Source organism: Aotus nancymaae, unplaced genomic scaffold, assembly GCF_030222135.1.
Source record: "Aotus nancymaae isolate 86718 unplaced genomic scaffold, 86718_ANA_hifiasm-v0.15.2.pri h1tg000067l, whole genome shotgun sequence".
NCBI lineage: Eukaryota > Metazoa > Chordata > Mammalia > Primates > Aotidae > Aotus > Aotus nancymaae.
Genome location: NW_026988482.1, coordinates 27746077 through 27772178, shown reverse-complemented (window position 1 = coordinate 27772178; position 26102 = coordinate 27746077). Strand labels below are relative to the sequence as shown.

General features: G+C 44.5%; 1 protein-coding gene across 5 annotated transcripts in view; it reads left to right on the top strand.

Moving 5' to 3' along the window:
• The first annotated feature begins 438 nt into the window (after positions 1-438).
• The window catches only part of RFT1 (RFT1 homolog), a 37991-nt gene continuing 12327 nt past the window's right edge, over positions 439-26102 (top strand). The window contains exons 1-11 of one of the 5 annotated variants that reach the window (XM_064367204.1): positions 515-531; positions 3265-3312; positions 3774-3859; positions 5906-6022; positions 7195-7384; positions 7950-8051; positions 10146-10283; positions 17958-18036; positions 22557-22607; positions 23755-23885; positions 25460-25604. In XM_064367204.1, coding sequence (XP_064223274.1) covers positions 3310-3312; positions 3774-3859; positions 5906-6022; positions 7195-7384; positions 7950-8051; positions 10146-10283; positions 17958-18036; positions 22557-22607; positions 23755-23885; positions 25460-25604 — 1042 coding nt within the window. In that variant the 5' untranslated portion in view covers positions 515-531; positions 3265-3309. Of the gene's footprint in view, positions 532-2950; positions 3152-3264; positions 3313-3773; positions 3860-5905; positions 6023-7194; positions 7385-7949; positions 8052-10145; positions 10284-17957; positions 18037-22556; positions 22608-23754; positions 23886-25459; positions 25605-26102 lie in introns of those variants that run through there. The other 4 variants (XM_012460725.3, XM_012460722.3, XM_012460726.2 and 1 more) reach the window with 4 other exon arrangements.

Below are 26102 nucleotides of genomic sequence, written 5' to 3'. Positions count from 1 at the left end.
CTGTTAAACGAGGACAATTCCTGTCCAGCCTTATTCAGAGGGGCTGTGGCTGTGATTTTGTAAGCAAAGGTCAATGGTAAGAATCTTTTTAACAGGCCAGTGAGAAGTTTGTTCGCCTTTTGGCAGATGAAGCCAGGGAAGTTAGAGCTTCTTGGTTGGTGACTGAAAGCCTCAGAGAAGGACCTTTGGCTACTTTAACAGTATCTCTTAGTACTCGCCACAGTATTTAGTTTATATGGAGATATGGGGAAGAGAGGGACAGACAGCACACAACCTACAGAAACAGGAAGAGCCAGACACCCTAACAGACGGCCAGAGCCCGGCCCACTTAAAGGGCCAGAACGTCTCTGCCCCGCCCCCCGTCTCAAGACCACCAATCAGAGAGCGAGCCGCTCCGTGACGCCATCTTATCGCGACTAAGCAGAGTGGCGGCGGGGTTTCCTGGAGTCTGAGCCTGGCGCCGAGGCTATGGGCAGCCAGGAGGTGCTGGGCCAGGCGGCCCGGCTGGCCTCCTCCGGTCTCCTCCTGCAGGTACTCTCAGCCCGTCAGGCTCCAACTTGTACCGCAGCCGGGATTCGCGGGATGGCAGCCCTTGGGCCCTTGAGAGCCTGCCCCAGGGCAAACTCAGTCCCGAGGTGGATCCCGCAGTGGAGGGGGGGTCGGTCGGAGACGGTGGCGGCGGTGAAGGGAGCCCTTGGCCCCGAGATGGGAGCCTGCGTTTTAGAGTCTAGGCTGGGTAACTGCGGACAAGCCGCTTTCCTTCTGAGCATTGTATTAACCATATTGGCAGTAGGAGTGAATTTGATCAGGTGGCGGGGGTGAGGGACTGGTATTTCGTGCTCGAGAATGTGATATTTTTCAGGCAAGGGGTTCATTTCCTTCATCAAACACCTTCCTCAAACACTGAGTCCCACAGAGTTCCGAGAGATCATATGGCATAGCTAAGAACAGGAATCTGGGGTTAGACAGGCTTGGATTGCTTCGTGACCCAGGACAAGTGAGTTCACTTGTAGCGCCTAAGCTCTTCACTGATAAAATGCGGGTAATATGTAGTACCTAACTCATATGCAAGGATTGATTAAGATCATTCAAATAAACGTATTTAACACAGTGCCCAGCTCTTAGTATGCATTTAATACATGTTGGCTGCATATTCTGCTTGTGTGATCTTGGACAAGTCACTTCCTTTCTTGGCCCTAATTTTTGTCATCTGTCAGATACAATATATGCTAGTTAATCCAAATGGTATCTAAAGATTCTTTCAACTCCAGGAGCTGATCCTTTTAAGTCAAGTGGCTCAGTATGTCTCTGTCTCACTCTTGAGCCAGTCAACCCTACTTCACACAAGTCCTGAATGTGCCCTCCCCTTTATCTTAGAGAGGCACATTGAGGGCAGAAGAAAGAACCAACCAGAATTTGGGCGTTATCACTTGCTAGATGCCTGCCTTTGGGAAAAATCCCCTGACTTCTGTGAATATCAGTTTCTTCATCTTAAATGAGAACAATAGTGCAACCTCACAGTCTCATTAGGAAGATTAGATGAAATCATGCCTCTTAAGTACGTAAATACCTGGCACATTACAAGTACATAATAAATGTAGTTATTTTTATTAGGGTAATAAGGATTTTTTTTTTCTTTTTGAGACGGATTGTTGCCCAGGCTGGAGTGCAGTGGCGTGATCTCGGCTCACTGCAACCTTCATCTCCCAGGTTTAAGCAATTCTGCCTCAGCCATGCCTGCTGGTTTAAGCAATTCTCTTGCCTCAGCCATGCCTGCTGGGATTACAGGTATATGCCACTACACCCAGCTAATTTTGTATTTTTAGTAGAGACGGGGTTTCTCCATGTTAGGATGGTCTGGAACTCCCCACCTCAGGTGATCCACCTGCCTCACCCTCCCAAAGTGCTGGGATTATAGATGTGAGGTACCACTCCTGGACTTTTTTTTTTAATAACCATATTTTTATATGGTTTTTTGAGTGTTTTCATTTTTGTATGCTTTCTCAAATTGTAGACACTTCAGGTAGCTTTGCGGTTACATTTTATTCTGCAAGAATTTGAGAGCTTATTCTATCTTTTTTTTTCTTTTTTCTTTTTTTTTTTTTGAAACAAAGCTCAAGGTAGCGCAGAGAGCTTATTCTATCTTAATTCTGAGCCAGTCATGCCAAAAGTATTAATGCCTTTCATTTGTATGTATTTTTAAAAAAATGCTTTCACTTCTGCAGTCTCATTTCTTTTAAAAATATTTTTTGTAGAGATGAGATCTCGTTGTTTTGCCCAAGCTGGTCTCAAATTCCTGGCTTCAAGTGATCCTCCTACCTTTCAGCCTCCCAAAGTGTTGAGATTACAGGCATGAGCCACTGTACCCAGCCCTACAATCTCTTCTGATCCTTACAATCAATCCTATGTGATAGGTCATCTCATTTGACAGAGGACATTGAGGCTTATAACAATTAGAAAATAATATCGAAGAGCTAAATGGTGAATAATATTTTTAGTAGAGGTGGGGTTTCCCTATGTTAGTCTGGCTGGTCTCAAACTCCTGACCTCAGGCAGTCCACCTCCCTCGGCCTCCCAAAGTTCTGGGATTACAGGCATGAGGCACCATGCCCAGCCATAGCTGCATGTTTCTAAGGAGCAGCTACAGAGCTGTCATCAGACTCAAAAGATCACCTTTGACTCCATAAACGTTAAGATGGTGATTTCTTGGCTTTGGAGAACTTGCTGCTCTGTGACACTTTAGATACAGTGTTATTACACTCTCCCTATTTAGTCATACCTGTCCCCAGAGATTTTCAGTTCACAGTAGTCCGTTGATGTGCCTAGATCAAATCTTCCAAATTGCAGCTCTTCACAGATAACTCTGAGGGTGTTTAACACAGAAGTGATTTTCATTTGCTGCTGGGATGCAGGAGGGAGTCATTTAGTGAATGAGGTTTGTACTCTTCCCAGCATCCCCATTTAGCAGCCCTGTTTAATTACAGTCTTCTTGTTCTCTGTGTCTCATGGGGAAAGTTCTTTGCTTAGGTGGTTTTCTTGAATTGACAGGTTGGAAAGTCTCAGGATATGTCCCTTTCAAGCGGCAATAACTGGACTCTGTCTCTCTTCCCGCCATGTTATGCTATCTTATTTTTGCAGCATCATTTAAAAGGTATTTCAACTTCTCTCTGGAAAGAGACAAGAATTCAATAAAATACATTTTCTGTTTTCTAATTGAGAAAACTGAAGTTCAGAACGATTAAATGTCATTATTGAAATTCCTAGATATTACGAGGCAGAGAAGAAAAGAGAAATTAGGCCCTATGATTTATGGTGAGTCTGCTATACCCTTGAGGCTCTCACTTGCTTTTTTTCTTTCTTTCTTTTTAAGGCTCCCACTTGCTAAGTATGTGCTATTTCTAAACAGGGCTGGCGGTTGGGGGTTGGCTGGGGGGCTGGCACTGATTAGAATTCTCTTTCTGCTTCCTCAAGGGCTTGACTCTGAACCTGTAGAAACTCAGTGAGTCTATCTTTCTTGTTATTAATAAATTAGGGAGCCTTCCAAGTGCCTTCCTAGGTTCTCTGACCACTGCACAGGAGTGCTGAGAGATCCCAAGGAATGGAAATTCAGGAGAAATGCATACAGGTTGAGCATCTTAGAGGAGAGTCTCTGTGACAGAGCTGCTGTGTGTCATTACATCATGTTAGGAAGACCAGCCACATTGTTCTCATTTCAGTAAAGTAAACACTCCTAACATCATTTATTCTTATGTATTTTTCTTCTTTTTCTATAGGTGGTGTTTCGGTTGATCACCTTTGTCTTGAATGCATTTATTCTTCGCTTCCTGTCAAAGGAGATCGTTGGCGTAGTAAATGTAAGGTAGGAGGAGAGGCACCCTGGCACCCATGTCACCGTTCACATTCCTAGCCAGCCTTTCTTCAAACTCTGTACCTGTGTGTCATCCATTTTAGAAGCATGGACCTTTACCAGAAGCAGAATGTTTTAGCAGTGGGCTGAGGAGAAGCGTGCCGGGGTGGAGGGATGCACAGGCAACATTGCTTTTCATGGATCCATGGAGTGTTTTCCATTAGTAGCCTCCAAATGCACATTTCTCTGCCAGCTGCTCTGGTTTTCCTGCTCTTGGAACTCAGGAAGGAGAAGAGTGGGAGTAATTCATTAAAAACTCCCCCTCAGGTATAATCCTATGTTCTTGTCCTGCTGACAGCAAAGGAAGCAGAAATTCTGCAGTTCGTGAGGATGCGCTTCATAATTGCAGGGCTGGAGCAGCCACCTTCCTTCCCTTCCTCAGTGATTTTATAATTGGGATACGGCAACTGGGATCCGAGCTTGAGTCCTTGTCATTAGTTTTTTGGAGGCTCTTGGAAAGATGACTTCTCTGTCTTTTAGACTCAACTTGTTTCTTCTCGCCTCGTTTCTGTTCAAGGACACCCACACATATTTTGTCTTCACAAATGACACAAAGTATATAAAATGATGTGAGTGCTCAGAATAGCTCAGCTTCTCAGGTGTGTCTTTTTGTCCTGATAAATAAGACAGTATGTTCTAGAAAGCATTTCATATCTAATACCTACCAAACATAGGCTCTTGGCGAGGGTCTCAGAGCTTAGTGGCAGGACTCAAGCTTTGAGCAAAGGAATCAACTATGGAGTTTTGCACTACTTAGTGCTGAAGAAGGGCCCAGAAATCTGCATTTTTACAAGCTCCTTAGGTGATTTTGAAGCAGGGACCATTCTTTGAGAAATGCTGTTTTCTTTTTCTCTTCTTCACCTTCTTTTTCTTCTTTGAGACAGGTTTTTGCTCTGTCACCCAGGCTGGAGTGCATTGGCACCATCATGGTTCACTGTAGCCTTGACCTCTTAGGCTCAAGCAATGTTCCCATGTCAGCCTCCTGAGCAGCTGGGACTACAGGTGTGCATCACCACACCTGGATAGTTTTTTGATTTTTTGTAGAGATGATGTCTTACTGTGTTGCCCAGGCTGGGCTTGAACTCCTGGGCTCAAGCGATCCTCCCACCATAGCCTCCCAAAGTGCTGGTATTATAGGCATGAGCCTGAGAAATATAGGCAACTGGTGCTAAGAAATACTGTTTTAAAAGCAGGAAGGAAGAGCCAAATCCTCTTAGGGGCTCAGATTTTTATCCCCAGGCAGCCTTCATAAGATTGACAGGTCCCTGTTTTGACAGCCCTTGTCTGGCCTGCCCTAGCCTGCTGCTTAAGGTTGGATTCCATCTCCTTATTTGCAATGTTCCACAGAGGCACTGGGTAGCAGGATAATCCTTGGACAACCTCAGAGACCTTAACCCTGGGCTGTCCCCACTCTGGCTTCACCCAGACTGCTGCCTAATGAGGGGACATCTCAGCTACTCCTCGCTAAGGTGCAGGAAGGCTCACCCATGTGCTGCCCACCTGGGAGGTACCCAGACAAGCCTTGCTGACCTGGGTTGCAGCAGCCTCTATAATGGTTGTCAGCCTTATTGCCTGTCTTAACATTCTTTTTGCCAGAGCCTCCACTCGGTAAAGGCTCAGCTTTTCTCACAGGGGCTATCAGTCCCTCGTGTCAGTGTGACCAAGAAGGGTGGGGTTATAATCTTATCTTCTCCTCCTTGTGGTCATGGCCACACCTCTGCCTATAGCCACGAAGGGACAGGCTTTTGAGGCTACTGCAGCAGTTTCTATCCTTCATGTAACTGTAGGCACACACCCTCACATGTCTTTCATTTGGTTCCTAACTCAGAAGTTCTCATGGATCAGACCCATAGGGGGTCCTTTAAGAGCCCACTGCCCTCCACATCACCACCAGTGGTTTATAACCAAGACTTTATCTCCTCCCTGTTGCTGGAAAAATCCCAGAAGTTCTCTCCATGAAAAAACATGAGATTATTGGTTTCTGCCTTTCATTTACAGACTAACGCTGCTTTACTCAACCACCCTCTTCCTGGCCAGAGAGGCCTTCCGCAGAGCATGTCTCAGTGGGAGCACACAGCGAGACTGGAGCCAGACCCTCAACCTGCTATGGCTAACGTGAGTTGTGCTTTGGCAAGAGACACAGTTCAGGAAGGCAGGTGTAGTGAGCATTGGAAATGAAACATTAACACGTGCCTAAAGCTGAATTGCCTCCAGATTCATTTTCACAGTGAGTTTCTCGGGGGCAGGCATAAAACAGGAAGGGGAGAGTGTTTTGTGTCAAAGAAGCTTCTTGGCTCATTTTCTTTCTGATGTCCAGGAGCCAGGAAGAGGTTCTGGGTTGAGGTTTCTGGGCCAGGTTTCTAGCCCTGGTTCCATCCTCTTTGAAGGTTGTTTCTTTCTGTTTCTGATCACCACTCTTGGATTCCACTTGGCCTGTGCCATCTTTTTTATTCCTAATCTTTTTGCTCTGTAGTATCTTTTGAGCTTTTAACAACCACTTAGATTTAGTATTTCTTGAAAGCCTTTTATGGGTTTCATTAATTACATTTTTCCTTCAATTTTGTTATGTTACTTCAGTTCTGAGTCTTTTAGGATATTCTCGAAGATCAAGTACATTAGGTTAAAATTACATTGGCTTTTCTCCAGCTAGGTCCCTGCAGGGAGGGCTGGGGGTTGAGGTTGTTTCCCAGTGCTGTCCTTGCATCACTCCTTATTGCCTCACAGAAATGACTGTCATGAGGGCTGGTAGGTGTTCATTTTTTAGAGGGACAACTGGTAGCCACTCAGTCATATTTAAGTGCCCTATGGTACACATGTGAAACATGTGAAAGGATACTGAGCACTGCTCTACTGGTTATTTGGGATGCAAGGAACAGCTGTATACAGTCCGTCAATCATTTTGACAACAGGCATTTTCTTTCTGGAAATTTTGCTTATGGAGTCAGTATGTGTAACCCAGTGGCTAGAAGTGTAGGCTTTGGCGTTACGGCAGGATTATGTCTTGCTTCTGCTCTTGAGTGCTGTTCATGACCTTGACCAAATTGCCTAGTGCCTGTCAGCCTCAGTTTCCTCATCTTTTTAATGGGGATGATGACAGAGGATCATTGTGAGGTGTCAGTGAGATAAGGGGCATGAATCATAGTGCCTGGCATGTGGTTAGTATTTTAATAAATAAATGGTGGCTGTTTGTATTATAACTTTTTTTTTTTTCTGTTCAGTGTTACTATTTTAATGTATATTTATATTTGTTTTAAAATTTAGTGAATTATTTTTTTCTGCTCTTCCAGAGCTCCCCTGGGTGTGTTTTGGTCCTTATTCCTGGGCTGGGTCTGGTTGCAGCTGCTGGAAGTGCCTGACCCTAATGTCGCCCCTCACTATGCAGCCGGAGTGGTGCTGTTTGGTCTCTCGGCAGTGGTGGAGCTTCTGGGAGAGCCCCTTTGGTTCTTGGCACAAGCACATATGTTTGTGAAGCTCAAGGTCAGTGCGCCGTCTGCTGTAAATGGGAAATGGGAAGAATAAGAAGGAGCGTTGTTTTTAAAAAATGCTTTTATAGAAGAGAATGATTTTTCCAGACTCGCACCTAAAAATGCGTTTAGAAAAAGGTAACATAATCCGTTAAGTTCAGCCACTTGAAATTTGTCAGGTAGGCTGGGCTAAAGTTCACCCCTGTTTTACCATAAATAAAAAACAGGTTTGCTAATACATTATTAGTTGAAGTCAGAATTTAGAAGGACCTTAAAGGCTTTTCATATTTTTCTAGTGATTTTATTTAGTTGCATACTAATACTAATTTTTCTCCCTTCATCTTTTATAATAGATTACAAAAGAATATATATAATGTAAATCTTAAAGCAGAGTATACCGAAAGATCCATGAACCCTCCACCCTACCCAAGAAGTGAAACATTACCAATACTTATTTCCAGCTGTGTGCCCCACCCCCATAGCCAGGGTAACCACTGCCCTGGATTTTCTGTGTGTCATTCCATTACATCTTGACTTTTTGATAGTGTTTGTAAACTGCACCTTGACCATGTTTGCAGGTGATTGCTGAGAGCCTGTCGGTAATTCTTAAGAGTGTTCTGACAGTTTTTCTCGTGCTGTGGTTGCCTCACTGGGGATTATACATTTTCTCTTTGGCCCAGGTAAGAATCAAGGATTTTATCGTTTTATATAATCTTTGTCTCTCCAACTGGTTTTTCTTCTTGCTCCCACCGCTGTGTGGTTTGCATTTGCAGCACCCGTGCCGGTGCAGGGGGTGGAAGCGCTGGAAGGGTGGCCTTGACACTGCTTCTCTGGCCGCTAGGTCCATCCTGTTCCACACATTGAGACCGTAGGTGTTTCTTGGAACCTGGTGAGGGCCACATGCTGGACTTCATTGTGAAACATTAAAAACCTCTTTTAGACATTCAGTGGGCAAGCCTGTATCAAACTGATCTTTGGCCGTCTGATAGTCTTATGAAGGGGAAAAAAAGCAGTGGTGGGTGGGGTGGGGATCACATTGCATGTGTATTATTTTCCCTGGATTTCCATCAATTTTTTGCAGAATAGGTGGAAACTCTCCCAAGCCTGTTTTAAACTTAGATTGAAATCTCCCATAATTCGGAGTTTGTGAATCAAGTCAGAGTGGGTATATTTTCGGTTTTAGCAATTTAGGCTTCATTTCCATCTCATTATTTCCTAGTTCTTGTTCATATTTCTAGTTCTAATAAAAATATAACTAGAGTACAACTGCTATTTTTAAAAATGAAATTTAAGATCAGATAGTTACCAGACATCTTACAGTGCAAAGCAGTTGTAGTTTTCATTAATGATTTTTCCAGACTTGCACCTAAAAATGTATTTAGAAAAAGGTAACATAATCAGTTAAGTTCAGCCACTTGAAATTTGTCAGGTAGGCTAGGCTAAAGTTAAAGATAAATTAAGATTCTTAATTTTAGTGATTTAAGTAGTGATTTAAGTAAAGGGTAATTCTCACAGAGGACATTGGCACCAAGTGGTGTGGCTCACAGCAGTGCTGCTGGAGTTGGAAGGGCTTGGAGCATGAAGAAAGAAGGCTGGTGGATGATGGGCTCCGTCTCAGGCTTGGTGGGGAGTGGAGAGCAGAGGAGCCCACACCTACTAAACTGAGACTCTTCTTTCTCCTTGCCTGGTGCCTTTACTACAGGAGCAGCCTCGCTATTGCCAGGTTGAAAGCAAGCTGGAGGTCCCAGTCTTTCTTGAACCAGTGTACACAGCTGTCAGGAGGGAAAGAGGGCTGAAGGGAGCTTGTGAAAAGGGGCTCTTTTGGATTTTCCTCCTCAATCTGCAAACAAAACCCATTTGGCTGCTCCTGGCCAGAGGCCATTCTTTTGTCCTGGGTGGGTGGAGGGAGGGGTGGGCCCTCTTATCACCCCACCCTTTCCTCCCCCATCTGTAGTAGCTCTTGCACTGGGGAAGAGGAGAGAGCCAGCAGCTCAATTGTACCTTGTAATCATTAATGGCACAGGTTTCCGGGGTTTATGGAAAACCCACAGTCCTAGATGATGGCAAGTCCTTGGATATGAGCACAGTCAGGATACGTGGATCTTTGCAGTGTGCTGACTAGGTGGGAGAGCCGTTCATTTGGCCAAATACACATCTTTTGCGAATGTATTGGACATTGCTGTGGTAATTGAGCTAGTGGATATCTGTTATGGAAATTACATTCTGCCTGCCCAGAAGGATTATGTTCCCCCATTTAAGTGAAGTCTTGGGAGCACTTTGCAGGCAGATGCTGCAGTGGAGGTAAGTGAATAGTGCTGTTTCCCAGAGGGTGAGGCATTGCTGAATAGAAAGTGCAGTTAATTGGCTAGGCAACGTGGCTCACACCTGTAATCCCAGCACTTTGGGAGGCCGAGGCAGGCGGATTGCCAGAGCTCAGGAGTTTTCAACCAGCCTGAGCAACATGGTGAAACCCTGTCTCTACTAAAAAAATACAAAAAATGAGCTGGGCTTGGTGGTGTGCACCTTGTAGTCCCAGTTACTCAGGAGGCTAAGGTAAGAGAATTGCTTGAACCTGGGAGGCAGAGGTTGCAGTGAGCCAAGATTGAGCCACTGCACTCCAGCCTGGGTGACAGAGCGAGACTCTGTCTCAAAAATAAAATAAAGAAAGTGCTGTTAATCAGAGAGTTATATTACTTGATTGGCCTTTGAGATCAAATTTATAGCTATATCTTAATTATGCCTTTATTAAAACAGTTTATTTTTTTTTTTATCAGCTTTTCTATACCACAGTTCTGGTGCTCTGCTATGTTATTTATTTCACAAAGTTACTGGGTTCCTCAGAATCAACCAAGCTTCAAACTCTTCCTGTCTCCAGAATAACAGATCTGTTACCCAATATTACAAGAAATGGAGTAAGTAATACACTTCATCTCTTATCATAGGTGCTGCTTATCCTCGAGAGAAAGAAACTGCAACTGGTTTATTATAATCATAAATATAATTTTATAGCTCATATTTATGGTATGCTTGCTGTATACCAGGCCAGGGTTTCTAAATCTTAGCACTGTGGACATTTTGGGCTGCTCAGTTCTTTGTCGAAGGGGCTGTCCTGTGCATTGTAGGATGTTTAGCAGCAGCCTAGTGGGTAGATGCCAGTAGCAACCACCCCTCCGTGGAACACCCCAAAATGTCTCCAGACATTGCCAAATGTCCCCTGGGGGACAAATTGCCCCCAGTTGAGATCCATTGTGCTAGACCCTATGCTGAATGCTTTACCTGCCTTATTTAATGCTTATACCAACTCTGAAAGGCTGACACTCTCTGTTTTAGGGTTGAGAAACTAAGGCTTAGTGAATAAAATACCTGTCCTAGGTGAGGGTCAGGATAAGGACAGGAGCCTTGAGGGGCTCACATGCCAGCAGAGTGCAGGCTGTACCACTGTGCTCTACTCTCTCCAGTCTGCTGTGGTTTTGGTTTTTCTCCTCAGTTGACTTCTAGCACAGATAGTTGAGAGTTCTGAGAAAGTAGGATGAACCCAACATGGTCGTTTTTTTGCATTGAGACAGTGTCTCATTCTATTGCCCAGAGTGGCATGATCATAGCTCACTACAGCCTTGACTTCCTGGCCTCAAGTGATCCTCCTGCCTCAATCTCCCAAGTAGCTGGGACTACAGGTGCGTGCCACCATGCTCAGCTAATTTAAGAAAATTTTTTTTGAGAGAGAGGGTCTCACTATGTTGTCCAGACTAGTGTTGAACTCCTGAGTTCAAGTAATCCTCCCACTTCGGCCTCCCAAAGTGCTGAGATTATGAGCCACCGCGCCCGGCCCCACATGGTCTCTTGATCTCAGTGTCAGGCTAGTCTTTCAGGTGATATACTTTTCCACCTAGACCACTGTGGATTCTACAGCTGACATGTGGAGTAAAGCATCGTCTTTTCTACTCAATTCCTTTACTCTCAGGCCATTGGACTTTGATTTTCTGGCTCCTCTGGGGTCAGTGCTGCTGCCTGTGCCACTGGAGTTATACACGTGATGATGTTACCACGTTGCCTCTACCGAGATGCTTCGTGAGCTCCTCTATTCTGGGCACTTCCCCTCTTTCCATGCTTGTTTGCTTGCCGGATGTAGTGCACTTGGCTGTGGTAAGGCATATGCTGGATTTCTCCTTATTTCTCTTGTGATACTTGAAAGAGTAGTGAAATATATGAGACATAAGTCTCAGACTTTACGGAATCCTGTTGTACAACTTTTCAAGAAAAACTAGATATTATGTATCAACGCCAGATATGTTCTCATTTGTGAGAAGAGGATTCTCCATTCTGCTCAGCTAAATTTCACCTGTAACCTAAACCAACAGGACAGCTTTGGATACCACTGTGCCTCACCTATAGGCTTAGATGGTTAGGACTCAGGATCACTTCTCTTGCCTAGAGCTTCTGCCCCCAGAGCAGGTTCAAGAGTACAGAAGAGTTCTTCTTCCCCTGAGTGCCCCCTGGTGCCCACCTGTACCAAGCCTGGCAGCTTTTCATACTGGGCCTGTCCCTGTGCCCCAGCACTATTTTGGGAAGGAGCATTTGAACCATTAGCATAAGCAAAGAGAGAAGGTAAAGAATCTGCCAAGTGTCTGTTAAGCTCCGTGGTGGCCAACCTGAGCAACATGGCAGGACTGTCTCTACAAAAAAAATGTTTTTTAATTAGCCGGGTGTGGTGGTGTGCACTTGTAGTCCCAGCTACTCAGGAGGCTGAGGTGGGAGGGTCGCTTGAGCCCAGGTTAAGGCTGCAGTGAGTCATGATTGTGCCACTGCACTTCAGCCTGGGCAATAGAGTGAGACCCTGTCTCAAATAAATAAATAAATAAATAAATAAATAAATAAATAAATAAATAAAACAAACCTGAGATGGGCTCAGAACTCTAAGCTTTGTTTCCTTATCTGTTAAATGGGGATAATAATAGTACCTCCCTCCTAAGGTTGTTTTGAGGGCACAATGAGTTGGGACATGTAGTCTTAAGAATGTGGCCTGGCATAAGTGGGTATCCTTAAGTGACAGCAGATACCACCTCCATCACACTGATGCTTTGAGAGCAGGGCTGCCTCCACAGGGGCACCCTAGCCAGGCAGCGCTGATGGCATTGGTGTGGGAGCTCAGCAGTTCAGTCTGGTAATATACCCTGAAAGTACCCATGCCTAGACTGCAAGGACCCAAGCCCTGATCATGAGAAGGCTGTGTGTACGTGTCATGTATAGTGATACTATTCCCACTAACATACAGTAAGAAAGTGGCGCCATGCTTGATGCCATCGGGGATACAGACGTGTAGGAGAGGTGATTCCTGGGCCTCGAGGAGCTTCCTGTGGGCTTGAGAGGCAGCAGGTATAGCTCTGAAGCCTGTGGGACTCTCCCCAGACCTCAGGGTCTTCACTTTTAAAGTGAGATTGTTGGCCTACATGACCTCTGAGGCCCCTCTGAAGACTTCAGGAGTTCCATGAAAGTATTTGAACCTTGACAGAGAGCCATTTACAATAACTGCTATTGACTGCATGTTTTGTGCCATGCACTACACCAAGCACTTTACATGGATTTTGTGTTTCATTCTCATAGTAACATAGGAGATGAATACTGTTATCTCCATTTTGCAGATAAGAAAACTGAGGTTCAGAGGAGTTAAGTGACTAACCGAAAATCACATAGCTGGTTTTGAACCCAATTCTCTCTGCCTTTTGCTGGGGACTAGCTTTAGGCTGTGGTTTACCCTGAGGTTATGTAGTCTTCCAAAAGAAATTGGCTCATTGCCCATAGTAGTTACTGTTTACATAAAGATTAGGAAGTTCCAGGTGGAACAGTTCATAATTCAGGCTTATTATTTTAAAAAGAAAAAAAGAGGCCGGGTGTGGTGGCTCAAGCCTGTAATCTCAGCACTTTGGGAGACTGAAGTGGGAGGATTGCTTGAGTCCAGGAGTTTGAGACCAGCCTGGGAAACATGGTAAGAACCCTTCTCTACAAAAAAATGTAAAAATTAACTGGGCACAGTGGCACATGCCTGTGATCCTAGCTACTCAGGCTGAGGCAGGAGGGTCGCTTGAGCCCTGGAGGTCTAGGCTGCAGTAAGCTGTTCATGCTACTGCCCTTTAGTCTGGGTGACAGAGCGAAACCCTGTCTCAAAAAAAAAAAAAAGAAAAATGAAAAAAAGTAAAAGAAATGAGATGATTCTGAATGCATGAATGCAGCGTATGACTTTACCATGGGCAGCATGCCTGACTTGGCTCCCTGGAACAGCTTTCTACACTGGGGACTCCCTTAGCGGAAACTGGTCAAATAATTGTATTTACTATCAATTTGACCTAATTGTGAGATTTCCCTTCCCGTTCTTGTAGAATTCCATCTTCTTTATTTAACCTTACAACAAATTAATGATAATTCAAATAATGGCTTCCGTTTATATTCATTGACATTTCTGAGGAATTTAATATGAGAGATATGCTAATATTTAAGTAAAGCTGAGGAATTTGGCTCAGCAAGCGTGTATTAAGCATTATTATATGTTAAGCACTGTACCAGGTGCCCTGAGTGAGGCCCCTACCCTCAGAACTTGCATGGTGATGAACAGATAGGATGCTTGCTCAACTAACTATGCTACAGGACCGTGTGTGTCTAGCGTTATCAAAATAGAAGCACAGAGGAAGGACTGCTGAATTCCATCTAGGAACATCAAGGAAGGCTTCATGGAGGAAGCTTCTTTTGTATGGACTTTGACACATGGGTGGGCAGAGGTTAAATGGGTACGTGTGGTGGAGATGGGCATTCGTGACCAGAGAAAGAAAGAGAAGTTGCTCAGTGCTTGTTATCTGCCCATCATTGTGTTGGATAACTGGGGTACTTAGGTTGGCTGGACAATTGGGAAAGGGAAAGGAAAGGTGGCAGAAAGTTATGAAGGGAGGTAAACCTGACTGCCAGGCTAGGGTCAGGTGGTAGTGGCCTCATGCTATGGAGCCTGGGCTTAATTCAGGGGCAGTGGAGCCAAATGAAAGGTTTTTTTTTTTTTTTCTCTGATCACCCCCTAACCATGAAAGGTTTTTGAACAGCGCCATGATCAAACTGCCTGTATTGAGGAGCTTGCCATCTCTTACAGAGTTATAGTGTCTCATTTTTTTGTTTTCATTCAATCCTCGCACTGGCTCCATGAGATAGGACTTCTTATCCCATTTTGCAGATGAGAAAACCAAGGCTTAGCAAAGTTAAGTATCTTGTCCACAGCATTTATCCTAATAAGTCAAGGAGCTGCAGGTTGAGCCCCAGTCTCCGAGCTCGACTCCAAAGCCTGAACCTGCAATGAGAAGGATAGGCTAGAGAAAGTAGGAGGCAAAAAAGCTCATTGGGAGCCTGTGCAATTGTCCAGGTGAGGAGTGAGGACAGAGGAAGGATGGATGAAAGCGGGAGGATGGACAAAGCTGGGGCAGCATCGACAGCCCCAGAATGACTAGGATAGGTGGAGCAAGAGGGAGAGGAAGGAGTGCTGTGTAGGGTGGAGGAGGTGATGGAGGGCAGGGGACAGGATGGTAGGTAGCCTCACACTCCCCAGTGATTCTTGTCATTGTGGTAAGGATGTGGCTGATCAGATCATCCTGAGTCAGAAGAGTTTGGGAAGTTGATGAGTGACTCAGATGGAAGTGTGATGAGCCTCTAAGTTCTGATTCCAGACCTTCCCCCGAGTTACCGTCCATCACCTTTACCACCCCAGCCTTCTGTTTCTCCATCAGTACAGTGAGGCAGTGGAATGGCTTATTGGTCAGGGCATTCCAGGGAAATTCCAAGCAATGTAGATCAGCTCATCACTACCAACCCAGCTATTGTGAAATAGGCCTCTTTTGATCGCCCCAAATGACACCTCCATTATTAACCTCCATTCTGAGTAGAATGGTAAAACTCTACCTCATGCTTCCTCTCTCCCACCACTCAGCCCCTGCCTGGAGAAGCCACAGCTCAGATTGGATTTCCTGCCTCTGTGTCCTTAATGAGCACTTTAGTAAGTGGTGTGGCCATTCCTTCCAAACCACAGGCCCATTTAAACCAAAGGCATTAAGAAAATCAAGTATGATCTCTCGGATTAGGTACACCATCATGATTTCACTCTCCCAAAGCACTTTGTCTTTTAAGAGCTCAATCATCTTCCCAAATCCATTCACAACCTGCAGGCAAGCAGGTGTCAAGGGAGCCTCATGACAAGCAGCAGCCTTTGTTTCCTTTTAAAAGAGGACAGGTCCTGCTTTGCTGACCCCTGGGAGGACCACCGCAGCATGGCAAGGGGTGGGGAGCAGTGTGAGTGAGAGAAGGTACTGAAGCCCACTGTGGCCAGAATCTGAGTCTGAAGATGACATGGTCCCCTCTGCCCCCTAGTGGTGGGAAATTGTCTGCTGCTCTTTGTTCCAGGGAAAGGAGATGGCCTGGTTTTAAACATCTTGCAGCCCAATTTCCTTCTCATCAGGGAAGATTTACTCCTGGGCTAAAGAGATATCCTGGCATCTGCTCTGAGTCTCTGATTCCCTGAGGGTAGCATAGTTTGGGAGGATTCAGATTTGTGCTCCCTGTGTCTGGAAAAAAGATTCAGAAACCAAGGGGTAAGGAGAATGGGGACTAGAAGTGACCCTTGCTTTCAGAGGTGCTCTAGACTTGCCCTGTCCTAAATGTTGGCCACTAGCGACATGTGGCTGTAGAGCATTCTGGAGTCCGGATAGTCTGAATTGAGATGAGCCGTAAATGCAAAATACATATTGAATTTCAAAGTCTCAATATGAAAAAAATATTTCTTATATGGATTACTTGTTGAAATGATAATATTTTAGTTAAGTAAAATATATTAAAATTAATTTCACCTTTTTTTTTTTCCTGTGCACTGTGGCTGCTAGAAAATTTCACATTACATTCCTACTGAATAGCATTGCTCTTCACAGATGGGCTTTGTGCCCAGAACAGGCCCACATGACCAAGGCAGGCTTCAGGCCTGCCCTTGAGCCCACTTCCAGAGCTGTGGCTGACCTTTTGGAGAGGTAGAGTGCGCTTGGCCTTTGTGATTCAGCCCTCCCCTCCCAAAAAGCCCTCTGAAATCCTACCATTCAAAAGTCTTCACTTTAGATAATCACAACTTTTCAAAATGCAAGTACCCCAGGATTAAGAACCTAACATCAACGAGGCGTGATGGCTCACGCCCGTAATCCCAGTACTTTGGGAGCCAAGGTGGGAGGATCGCTTGAGGCCAGGAGTTTGAGACAAGCCTGGGCAATGCAGCAAGACGCTTATCTCTACAACAATTTTTAAAATGAGCTGGGCATGGTGGCACACACCTGTAGTCCCAGCTATTCTGGAGGCTGAGGCGGGAAGATGGCTTGAGCCCAGGAGTTTGAGGTTATAGTCGGCTATGATCACACCACTGCATTCCAGCCTGGGTGATAGAGTGAGACCCTGTTTCTAAAACAAACAAAACAAAAAAACTTAACACCCAGTCTAAATATTCTGGGATCCCAAGGTGCCTACAAGATAGAGGAGGGGGCTCCAGAGGGAACTATGGGAGGTAGAAAAATAGGAGTCAGAGGATACTGAGCCCCCTGGCTGCCTTGTTCTCCTATTTTGTGTTCAGCTCCCTGGCTTTGAGGCCACCTGTCTCTTACAGGTTGATCTCTGCCCTACCTAAGTGTTTCCTTGTTCTTAGAAAATGGCCATTTGGTGCCTGCTGGAAGATAGATCTATCTATCTATCTATCTATCTATCTTTCTGTCTATCTTTGAGCCAAATTCTCGCTCTGTCGCCAGGCTGAAGTACAGTGGTGCCGTCTCAGCTCACTGCAACCTCCGCCTTCCGGGTTCAAGTGATTCTTGTGCCTCAGCCTCCCAAGTAGCTGGGATTACTGACATGTACCACAACACCCAGCTAATTTTTGTATTTTTAGTAGAGATGGGGTTTTTCCCATGTTGGCCAGGCTGGTCTCAAGCTCCCGGCTCAAGCTATCCACCTACCTCGGCCTCCCAAAGTATTGGGATAATAGGCGTGAGCCACCGTGCCCAGCTTGGAGTTTTAGAAGAGTCATATCAGAAATTTTATTTTCTCCATTCCTCTGTCATATCCATTCTGAGTGGTTTACCTGACCTGGGAAAGTTAAGTTTTTTTTAAATATGGAAGGGCAGCTCCTTTTCCCTTGTGGAAATGGGCCCTGGATGGCTGAATGGCTGAACATACCATTATGATGTGCAGTAGATGGAGCAGAATTTGTTCTGCAGCTCGGCATGCTTTAGGCAGTTTTTAAGGAAAGAACAGACTGTGAGCTGTATGTGTTAGCTGTGGGACAGCAGCAGTTCTTTAGGGGTGTCAGTATATGAGTCTTGGGCAGGCCCTTACAGAATTTGGCTTTGTGTTTAGTAATGTAAATTCTTCCCCAGTGTTTGTGGGATGCCTTCTGTGTGCTTAGCATTGAATGAGGGTTCAGTGGAGACTCTCCAGGTTGGGATTTAGGGACCAGAATGCCTTTGCCTCTCATGTAGCATTGCATTCTTACACTTGCGATGCCTGTGATGTTTTTGTTTTGTTTTCTGTTCCAGGCTTTTATAAACTGGAAAGAGGCTAAACTGACTTGGAGTTTTTTCAAACAGTCTTTCTTGAAACAGATTTTGACAGAAGGTAAGTACAAGGACACTCTGAATGGTCAGGAGACCGTAGTAGAAGGGGATTTCACAGGACTGCTGATTACCTGGGTCCAGACCACAGAGCCTCTGGGGCAGAAGAACTTCAGAAATGGGAAGACGGGGCTTAATACAGAGAGAGAAACCAACCTCTATTTAGTTTTATGCTTTACTTAGGTTGTCTAATTTAAATCTCTCCATAGCCTTGTAAGAAAGATGTTGTTCCCCTTCATCATGGATGAGGAAACTGAGGGTCAGTGAGGTTGCAGAACTTCTTCAGGGTTTTACAGTAACAAGGAACAGCTTAACCGGGATCCAGGTCTAACTCCAAACCCCATGTTATATGATTCTTATGAATTTATTATAAAAGTATTATATCAGTTACATAAAAGTATTTTATCATTTTATATCATTCACATATCATTTTATTTTCTTCTTCTTTTTTAAAATTATGTCAATTCTCTAATGTTGGATTTATTTTCTTAAACAACAAAATGCACCCATTTGAGAGTATGGTCAGACTTCGGTCCTTCCAGTTTACCAGTGACAGAGCTCTCAATGTGGAGGGCCAGCAAGGGGCTGGAAGCACATTTTGTTTTTGTATATATACGTGTTGGTTTATTTGTACCTAGCTTTAATTTAAAAAATGAGATTTTAAGGCAGCTATAAGTTGCTGAAGGTAGTAGTTTCTCTCTGCATACACATTTCATATTCATATGCCTATTACTGAATGTATTTTTTAATCTTTTCAAAAATTATCTTTTAATTATCAAATATAGTCTCATTAGAAAAAATAAGAAAACAGAAAAAATAATACTAGCATTCTAATACAACTGTTAATATCTTAACTCACTGCAACCTTCACCTCCTGGGTTCAAGCAATTCTCCTGTCTCAGCCTCCTGTGTAGCTGGGACTACAGGCATGCGCCACTATGCCTGGCTAATTTTTGTATTTTTAGTAGAGACGGGGTTTTACCTTGTTGGTCAGGCTGGTCTCGAACTCCTAACCTCAGGTGATCCACCCGCCTCAGCCTCCCAAAGTGCTAGGATTACAGACAGCGCCCAACCTCTGTCTGTATCTTTGTTAGTTATGTCTCCAAAGGAAAGCAACTCCCCCTACACCCCTCTTTCCCCGTCTGTGAACAAGGGATAGGACCAGGCAGTGTCTGAGGGCTCTCTGATCTTTGAAAATACACACATGTTTCCAGCGTAAGCTTCTAACTTTGCTATTACAAAAATGAAACTGTTCTGAGGACTTCTCAGGGAAGGGAGGGTCAGAAGTCTCAGGAGAGCTGAGTAAAGGGCCTGAGCGCTTAGTTCCTGAGGAGCAGGGAGTGTGCCGTTCACCACTGCCCCGCTGTGACCTGGCATAGGAGGGCTATTCAGCATGTATTTGTGAATGAAGTAAGACAAGCCACAAGGTAACTGTTGTGAAATGGTGTATGATGACAGTTCAGGTTGTTGTAAGAACAGGACAATCAGTGGAGAGAATTTTGGAAAGGACAGTTGTTCATATGCACTTTTTTTCCTTCCAGGGTTTTAAGAGCAGTTTTAATAAGTTTGAGGGAATGGATCCAGTCCAAGTGATGGCCTAAATTGGTTTTCTGGATTGCAGACAACACATCTCTAGACATGTCTTTGCAGCAGCAGGTTTAAGTTTACTGCAAACTAAAGCCTCCAGAACTCTACCTGAATACAGTGCCAGGAGCCTGCTCCATGGTTGGACCCCCTAGCCTGGCTCCCTCTGGCAGAGGGCCATTAGGAACTTCTCAGGGCCTCCATCTCCATGGCTGTGAAATAAGGAAGTTGCCTGAGATTCTAAGATTCTTTATATTTTTAAAACTACAGCTCTAAAAAAGTTGAAATCCCCTGGGTTTTTTTGTTTGTTTTGTTTTTTGTTTTTGAAGACAGGGTCTCACTCTGTCACCCAGGCTGGAATGCAGTGGTACAAACACAGCTCACTGCAGCCTTGACCTCTTGGGCTCAAGTGATCCTCCCACCTCAGCCTCCCAAGTAGCTGGTACTACAGGCAAGGCACCTGCCATCACACCTAGCTAATACTTTGATTTTTTTGTAGAGGCAGGGTCTTATGATGTTGCCCACGCTGGTCTTGAACTCCTGGACTCAAGCAATCCTCCTTCCTTGGCCTCTCAAAGTTCTGGGATTATAGGCATGAGCCACTGAGCTCACTTTTTGTAGTAGCAAAAAGGTATATGCTGTTACTTCTGCCCCCACATTTCCTGAACACTATGCCAGGTGCTGAGAATCCGGAGATGAATAAGTAACATGCCGTGGCCTCAAGCATTTCATTCTCTCACCAAAGACACGTCTGTGTGGTTAACTGTTACTGGGCTGTGAGGGGTGTAGTACTTGGAAACTCATTTCCTAGAGCTTTGCTAGGAAAGCAGGGGCATAGAGATGACTGAGAGGGGCTCCTACCCTCAGGGAGTTTATACAGTGTAGGAAGGAGAGGTCTATTCTGCCAAAAGACAGGGAGGGCCCTGCAGAAAAGACACTCTAGATGGTGAGAATGCCAAGAGCTAAGGCAGGCCCAGCCTGACTCAGCAGCTGGAGGGCTAAAACCTGGGAGGTAGGGTGCAGCAGAAGATGACAGGGTGATGAGGGTGAGGTTGATGAAGGGAGGCTAAAATGATAGCTTGGGGTCAGTATATAAAAGCCCTCAAAATGATAGCTTGGGGTTAGTGTATAAAAGAATTAAGGAGCCTGGACTTTTTGCAAACCCTAAGAGCCATTGTGGCTCACACCTGTATCCCAGCACTTTGGGATGCCAAGGTGGGTGGATCACCTGAGGTCAGGAGTTGGAGACCAGCCTGGCTAATATGGCGAAACCCCATCTCTACTAAAAATACAAAAATTAGCTGGGCATGGTGGCAGGCACTTGTAATCCCAGCTACACGGGAGCCTGAGACGGGAGAATCATTTGAACCTGGGAGGCAGAGGCTGCAGTGAGCCAAGATTGCACCGTTGAATTCCAGCTTGGCTGACAAGCGAAACTCTGTCTCATAAAAAAAAAAGATCCATTATGAAAGCAGGCCGGGCGTGGTGGCTCACACCTGTAATCCCAGCACTTTGGGAGGCTGAGGTAGGTGGATCACTTGAGGTCAGACCAACATGGCGAAACCCCATCTCCACTAAAAAATTTTTTAAATTAGCTGGGTGTGGTGGTGGGTGCCTATAATCTCAGCTACCTGGAAGGCTGAGGCAGGACAATCACTTGAACTCAGGAAGCAGAAGTTGTAGTGAATAACATCGTGCCACTGTACTCCAGCCTGGGCAACAGGCTCTGTCTCAAAAAAAAAAAGACATGAAAGCAGAGACTGATTTAAGAGCTGTATTTGAGGCTGGGCATGGTGGCTCATACCTGTAATCATGGTACTTTGGGAGGCCAAGGCAGGCAAATCACTTGAGGTCAGGAGTTCAAAACCAGCCTGGCCAACATGGTGAAACCTCATCTCTACTAAAAATAAAAAATAAAAAAAAATTAGCCAGGTGTGGTGGTGGGCACCTGTAATCCCAGCTACTCAGGAGACTGAGGCTAGAGCATCTTTTAAGCCCAGGAGGCAGAGGTTGCAGTAAGCTGAGATCACGTCATTGCACTCCAGCCCAGGTGACAGAGAGAGACTCCGTCTCAAAAAGAAAGAAAGAAAGAAAACTGTATTTGCAGAAGCTGGAGCTGTTATCAGTGAGGGTGGATCTGAGCAGCACAGAGACACAGGCCTGTGAGGACCTGCAGAGGTCCCACCATAAACAGTGGCAGGGGCTTGGAGAGAGAGGCAGGGTGGGAGAGAGTCTTGAGAGAAGATCCTCACTGCTTCCAGCCTCTTGCGGCTTTCCTTTTGAGCAAGTTACTAGGACGTGAGAATTTGCCCTTCAGGGCATGGGCACTGTTTAGTGCTCCTTTTCCACAGTGGTCAACATTTTTTCCTCATAGATGAGAAACTTCTGTGATGAGCCACGGGGATGGGAGCCCTGGCTGGTGTCTTCACCTTGAAGGCATTAGACTATCTTAGATTTGAATCAAGCCTGAGTTCATGATTCAAATCTAAGATAGTCTGATGCCTTGCCAGCCCCAGGGAGCTCTTTGCACCCCTGAGGAACCTTTGGATAAGCTTGTGCATATAATCATGGACACTTTACAGATAATTTATGCTCAGATTATCTGACCTCCCCTTAAAACTTGGGACCGTCATTTTCATTATTAAAATTTAATTATCTCCACATACTTTTTTAAAACTTATTTTTAGACTTGTTTTATTACTATTTTTTATTTTTAATTTAACTGGCTTGGAGATTTGCTGTCAATAAAGTCCTCAGCACTTTCCAAATTGTTACTTTGAGATTATTTGAAATCAACATTAGGACAAGGACATGTCTTTAACTGTTATCTAACATTTCTCCTTTATTTATCAGCTGGAAAAGTTGACAGCTGATAAGAGAAAGAAAGCAATACATTAATGTGCATTTGACATGCTAATTATTTTGCTTTTTTGTTTATAGGGGAGCGATATGTGATGACATTTTTGAACGTATTAAATTTTGGTGATCAGGGTAAGATGAAATTCTGTAGTGTTTTAATTAAAGGTGAATACTATTAATAGGTGCTTCCTAATATTTTTCTCTGATATATTTAATGAAAGATGAACCTGAAGATTAAAGAAAATTAAGACTGTAAATCGTAGTTCTTCGTACTGACTATACCCTCCAATGTGACTTTGGTGGCAGGTGTTCTGGTGAAACCCTGGCCCTTTAGTTCGCCTCCTGAGAGCTCTGGTGGTCATTTTGGGGGTGGGAGGTGACAAGAGAGGAGAAAAGGGAGCTCACTGACTCACAGCCCCAATCTGTCCGATGTTTATGTAGCTAGATAGTCTTTCAGTATTTTTTTTTTTTTTTTTAAGACAGGGTTTCACCGTGTTGGTCAGGCTGGTCTTGAACTCCTGACCTCAGGTGATCGCCCGCCTTGGCCTCCAAAGTGCTTGGATTACAGGCGTGAGCCACCACACCTGGCCTTCTTTCAGTATTTTTATATTTGTCTTTTAATATAATCCCAAAGTAATGGAAATAAAATAGAAAAACATCAACTTTGCATTAATGACCTATATAAGAAAATACTGTTGATAGAAGCATTCTGTGTCTTGACTGTATCAATATTGGTATCCTGGTTGTGATATTGTACTATAGTTTTACACAGTGTTACCATTGGGTAAAGGGTATGTGGGATCCCTCTATTACTTCCATTTTTTTCTTTCTTTCTTCCTTTATTTATTTATTTTTGAGACAGTGTCTCACTCTCTTGCCCAGGCTAGAGTGCAATGGTACCATTACAACTCACTGCAGCCTCAACCTCCTGGGCTCGGGTGATCCTCCCACCTCAGCCTCCTGAATAACTGGGATTACAAATGCACACCAGCATGCCTGACTAATTTTTTTCTGTTTTTGTAGAGACAGGGTTTCTCTCTGTTGCCAAGGCTAATCTCAGACTCCTGGGCTCAAGCAGTCTGCCCACCCTGGCTTCCCAAAGTGCTGGAATTATAGGCATGCCTGGCCACTATTACTTCTTATAAATCTGTATGAATCTATAATTATCTCAAGATAAATAAACTGTAATGAAAATATTAAATAAATAATTTTAATAGTGCTGTGAAAATTAAAGTAGAAAAAACAACATGATTGTTGTTTCTTCCTTTTTGTTTTGTAGGTGTGTATGATATAGTGAATAATCTTGGCTCCCTTGTGGCCAGATTAATTTTCCAGCCAATAGAGGAAAGTTTTTATGTATTTTTTGCTAAGGTGCTGGAGAGGGAAAAGGATGCCACACTTCAGAAGCAGGTAATGTTGGTTCTTATGTCATCTCTCAAGTTAATTCTGCCTTTAATTGCAAGACAAGCAGACAGGAATGTGAAGCGGTCTGTTTCTCTTCTGTTTGATCAGGAATTTTCTTATAGATTTCATTCTTCTCTGACATTCTGTATGATAGTGGGACCCAGGGCTCGCCTCTTCGTTCGTGGCCTTCTCCCTTTGCTCTTGGCTGTCCCTTCTTCTCACCCCTTTGTTATTCTTTGTGACCTTACTCTTTTTTTTTTTTTTTTGAGATGATGTTTTGCTCTGTCGCTCAGGCTGGAGTTTAGTGGTGCCACGTCGGCTCACTGTAACCTCTGCCTCCTGGGTTCAAATGATTCTCCTGCCTCAGCCTCCCGAGTAGCTGGAACTATAGGCATATGCCACCATACCCAGCTAATTTTTGTATTTTTAGTAGAGGGGGTTTTGCCATGTCGGGCAAGCTGGTCTCAAACTCCTGACCTCAGGCAATCTGCCTGCTTCAGCCTCCCAAAGTGCTAGGATTACAGTCTTGAGCCACCATGCCCAGCCATGTGACCTTCTTCTTGATCCAGCCCTCTCAGGACTCTCTAAAGCTGTCCCCAGAGTCCTGCAGACACCCAGCCATGGGCTAGTCTTAGACATAAGAATGAGGTTGCCTCTCCTATCCTCAGAGTCTCAAGAGCCAAAGGATGCAGAAGTTGGAGCCAGGCTAATTGAGGGCATAGGGAGGAGAGGATGTCGTTGTTGGGTTTCACTTACCACACCAGTTGTTTTAACTTCTTACTACTGGGACATGCTCAGCTACACTCTGACTGTGAGATTATATATACTCGGGCTGGTAGATACAGAAGAGGAGATTTTAATTTAGGAGTATTTGGTCTAGGAGCTTCACTTTTTCCAAAACCACTGAAAATGTCTGACTTTCTTAGAACAAAAAGCTAGTTCAGCTTCTTGCATGTCTTAGAAGATATTTAATAAAATACAGTTTATGCACAATATCTCAAAATGAGCTAATCTGGTACTCAGTCTGATTTAGGAATATTTTCCTAAGAGTACATTGACAGTAACATCAGAATTTTGGGATGTTTAGCAGGAGAAGCCCAGAGCTGGCTAGCATACAGGAAAACTTGCTGCACATTTAAGAATAAATATTAGTGACCTGGTGCAGTGGCTCACTCCTGTCATCCTCATGCTTTGGGAGACCAAGGCCAGAAGATTGCTTGAGGCCAGGAGTTTGAGATCAGCCTGGTCAACATAGTGAGACACCCTCCTCTATTTCTGTTTTTTTAAAAAATAATAAATATCAGAGGGGAAAGTCAGTATTTCCTAAGCAATATTTGAAACAATTTATCCCAAGTGAATTGAAAACTAACCCTCTCCCTTACCAGCTAAGGAGACACACTTTTTCCTTCATTTGCTAATTGACATGAAAACAAACACGCTACCAAAAAAGCAGTGATCTCCATCACCCTTTTGGAAGAGTGAACTGTAAAGCAGTGAAGGAAGAAGGCCAGAGATGAAGGGTGAAGGTTTTCTTCAGCTCATGATTCATCCAACTTCCTTCCCTCTCCCCCTGGCCCCAGGAGGATGTTGCTGTGGCCGCTGCAGTCTTGGAGTCCCTGCTCAAGCTGGCCCTGCTGTCCGGCCTGACCATCACTGTTTTTGGCTTTGCCTATTCTCAGCTGGCTCTGGATATCTATGGAGGGGCCATGCTTAGCTCAGGATCAGGTATGCACAAGAGTTTTTCTGAATTTGTTCTGATTTCCCAACAGAAATAGAAGAGTCATGAAATTCAAGAACTTGAGCACACACCGTTGAAAACTGTGTCAATGTAGGGAAAACTGGTGGCAGGGGCTGTGGGACTGTTCCCCTCATTCAAGTTCAGACACACACTCAAGGTATAGGCAGGGACATTGGTGCCGGGGCGATCAGCTTCCCCAGCCTCACTTGGAGAAGTTATTAGGACTCCTCCTTGCCGTTGACTTTCCTCTTGGGCCTAGAATATGTTTTGCCAAGCGCTTCCTGTACTCCCTTTGGGGTGAGGGAGGAAGGCAGAGGGCAGGCGGTAATGAGTCTCCGCTTGATACTAAACACATTTGAAGATAGTAAATGCCACATAAATCTCCCAGCCTGGTGCATAAAAGCCTCTGAAGGATAACCCAGAGCCATTTGCAGCGAATAAAATTGATCTCTGCAAATAAAATGGTATATTTAATCCAGACTCTC